Genomic DNA, 2592 nt, shown 5'->3' on the forward strand with positions numbered 1-2592 from the left:
GTTTCCCTGGGATCTTACTCCATGAACCATCAGTAGCATATTCAACTTTTTTTCAGTTTGCAGATGATGATGATGATGATGATGATAGATAGATAGATAGATAGATAGATAGACAGATAGATGGTAGATGGTAGATAGACAGACAATAGATTGATAGATGATCAATGGATGGTGAATGAATGGATAGATATATCTCACCTGATTCTCATACCCTGAAATACAATACAATCTATCTCCTCATCTTCGCAACTTAACCTTTAAGAGGCACTATATTCTAAAAGCTATCCATTCCTCATTTTCAAGTCATTTCTCAACCCACTGACAGGGGCTTTTTGTCCCCGCTTAAACTTTACTGCAGGAAATCTCCAAGTAGTTGCCAAGTCAGTGGATACTCTTTTATACCATCGTTTAATTGACACTGTCAATTATTTCCTCCTGGAAAAGTCTACCCTTCTGTGATTTCTAAGATTTTGAGTAAACGCTTTCATTTTTTTTTGTTCTTCTTTTCCTCTGTTCACTGCTGAAACATTTGTGTTCCTCAGTGTCCTGTCATCAACTCACTAGTGAACTCATTTTAAATGCTCTCTCTGATTGTCCTCATTTATTCTGGTGCTTTCAACTAGTGTGATTATTCCCAAATATATATTTGTATTCACAAAGTTTTGTATGTATGCATAAAGTTATATGCAAATACACATAGGAATGAGTATGTGTGTGTGTGTGTGTGAGTATGTGTCAGTACACACACATAAAAATAGAACAAAAACCATAAATATCCATAGATGTCTCCAGTCAGTCCAGCTGTTTTCCCCAAGGTTTGGGAATCACATATTCAAGTGGCTTCCGGAGATCTCTCCCTACATACCCTATGAAGATGTAAACTCAATGCTTTACAACTGAATGTATATTTTTTCTCCCAGATCAGAGCTACATCCATTAAGACCCCTAAATCAAAAACCTCAAACTCAACTTTGACTCTTTTATTATATATTTCTAATAAAACATAAAGTCTTATTAATTTTATACAATAAATATTTTTTCCCTTACTGTCCTAATCTGGAAACACATCCTGACTCAGTGGGATTACTAAATCTCCAATCCAGTCATTATCTCCAAATGGTCCAGCATCTGGAAAACACCCAATATGGAAATACCCAGATCACTTGCCTACCTAAAAATCCTGTGTGGCTCACACAGCATTCAAATCATCAAGGCCCAGGGGAAGGGAGAGCGATCTGTAAACTGTGGAGCAAGGTTCTGCCTACCAGAGGCTGCTGGTATGCAGAGACCCTGGGGGAAGCCACCAGCACCATGTCTGATCAGGAAGCAAAACCTTCAAATGAGGACTTGGGAGATAAGAAGGAAGGAGAATACATTGAACTCAAAGTCATTGGACAGGATAGCAGTCAGATCCACTTCAAAGTGAAAATGACAACATATCTCAAGAAACTCAAAGAAACATACAGTCAAACACAGGGGGTTCCAATAAATTCATTATGGTTTCTCTTTGAAGGTCAGAGAATGGCTGATAATCACACTCCAAAAGAACTAGGAATGAAGGAAGAAGATATAATTGAAGTTTATCATGAACAAACAGGGGGTCATTCAACAATTTAGATATTCTTTTTATTTTTTTTCTTTACTCTCAATCTTTTTTTATTTTTAAAAGTAGTTCTTTTGTAATGTAGGTGTTCAACTACTGGCACACCATCTCTTTAAAATATCCGATAATTTGAATTCTAGTGTCCATTATTCATTATCACTTGTTTTCATTGTGCTGATTTTTGGTGATCAAACCTCAGCCCCCTTCATATTGCCATCTCCTTTTTAAAAATTACATGTGTGCACAGAAAGTTATCTTTTCCAGGACTGTGTATTTTCAGGTTTGTGATAAATAAGATAGAAAGATGCAAATGTTCATAATAACTTTCTAATTGGTCTTGAAGTTCCTTCCTCTGATTGCTTCACTCCTGGACTATGACTTTCAGTGGGAGATGGATGTTTTTCAGAAAACCAAACTGTGAAAAAAAAATGACCTTTCCTTAACTTGAAGCTACTTCTAAAATTTGAGGGTCTGAACCAAAAGAAGAGAACTATCAGGTGCACCTGGGTGACTCAGTTGGTTAAGCATTCGACTTTGGCTCAGGTCATGATCTTGCAGTTTGTGAGTTCAAGCCCAACATCAGGCTCTCTGCTCTCAGCCCTAAGCCCGCTTCAAATCCTCTGTCTCCCTCTCTCTGCCCTTCCCCTATTCTTGCTTTCTTTCTCTACTTTCTCTCTCTCTCTCTCTCTCTCTCTCTCTCTCTCTCTCTCTCTCTCTCTATCTATCTATCTTTCTCTCAAAATTAATAAACATTAACAAAAAGAAGAAAAAATATCAAACTGGAGTCAAGACATCTGTCAAGAGATGGTGAAAATAAAGATTAACTCCAAAGATGGCTTCACTGAAGGGAAACCATTTTAAGATAAAAGAAAAGTCTTGTCAAAAGATCCCAGAAAAGTTCTAATTTTGATTAGCAGTTAATAAAGTTATTCATGCCAAAGTGTATTCACCAGAATCCAGCTCTTTTTTTATCTTACTTGAATTTTCTG

The 2592-nt window shown here is 36.8% G+C and overlaps 1 protein-coding gene across 1 annotated transcript; it reads left to right on the forward strand.

The window, feature by feature from the left end:
* The first annotated feature begins 1311 nt into the window (after window positions 1–1311).
* On the forward strand, window positions 1312–1617 carry LOC115275108 (small ubiquitin-related modifier 1-like). Its single transcript, XM_029918750.1, has one exon. It carries the CDS (start codon window positions 1312–1314, stop codon window positions 1615–1617), a length of 306 nt encoding a protein of 101 aa, XP_029774610.1.
* Window positions 1618–2592: the final 975 nt, after the last annotated feature.

The sequence above is a fragment of the Suricata suricatta genome, chromosome 1 (genome assembly GCF_006229205.1).
Source record: "Suricata suricatta isolate VVHF042 chromosome 1, meerkat_22Aug2017_6uvM2_HiC, whole genome shotgun sequence".
In the NCBI taxonomy this organism is placed as follows: domain Eukaryota; kingdom Metazoa; phylum Chordata; class Mammalia; order Carnivora; family Herpestidae; genus Suricata; species Suricata suricatta.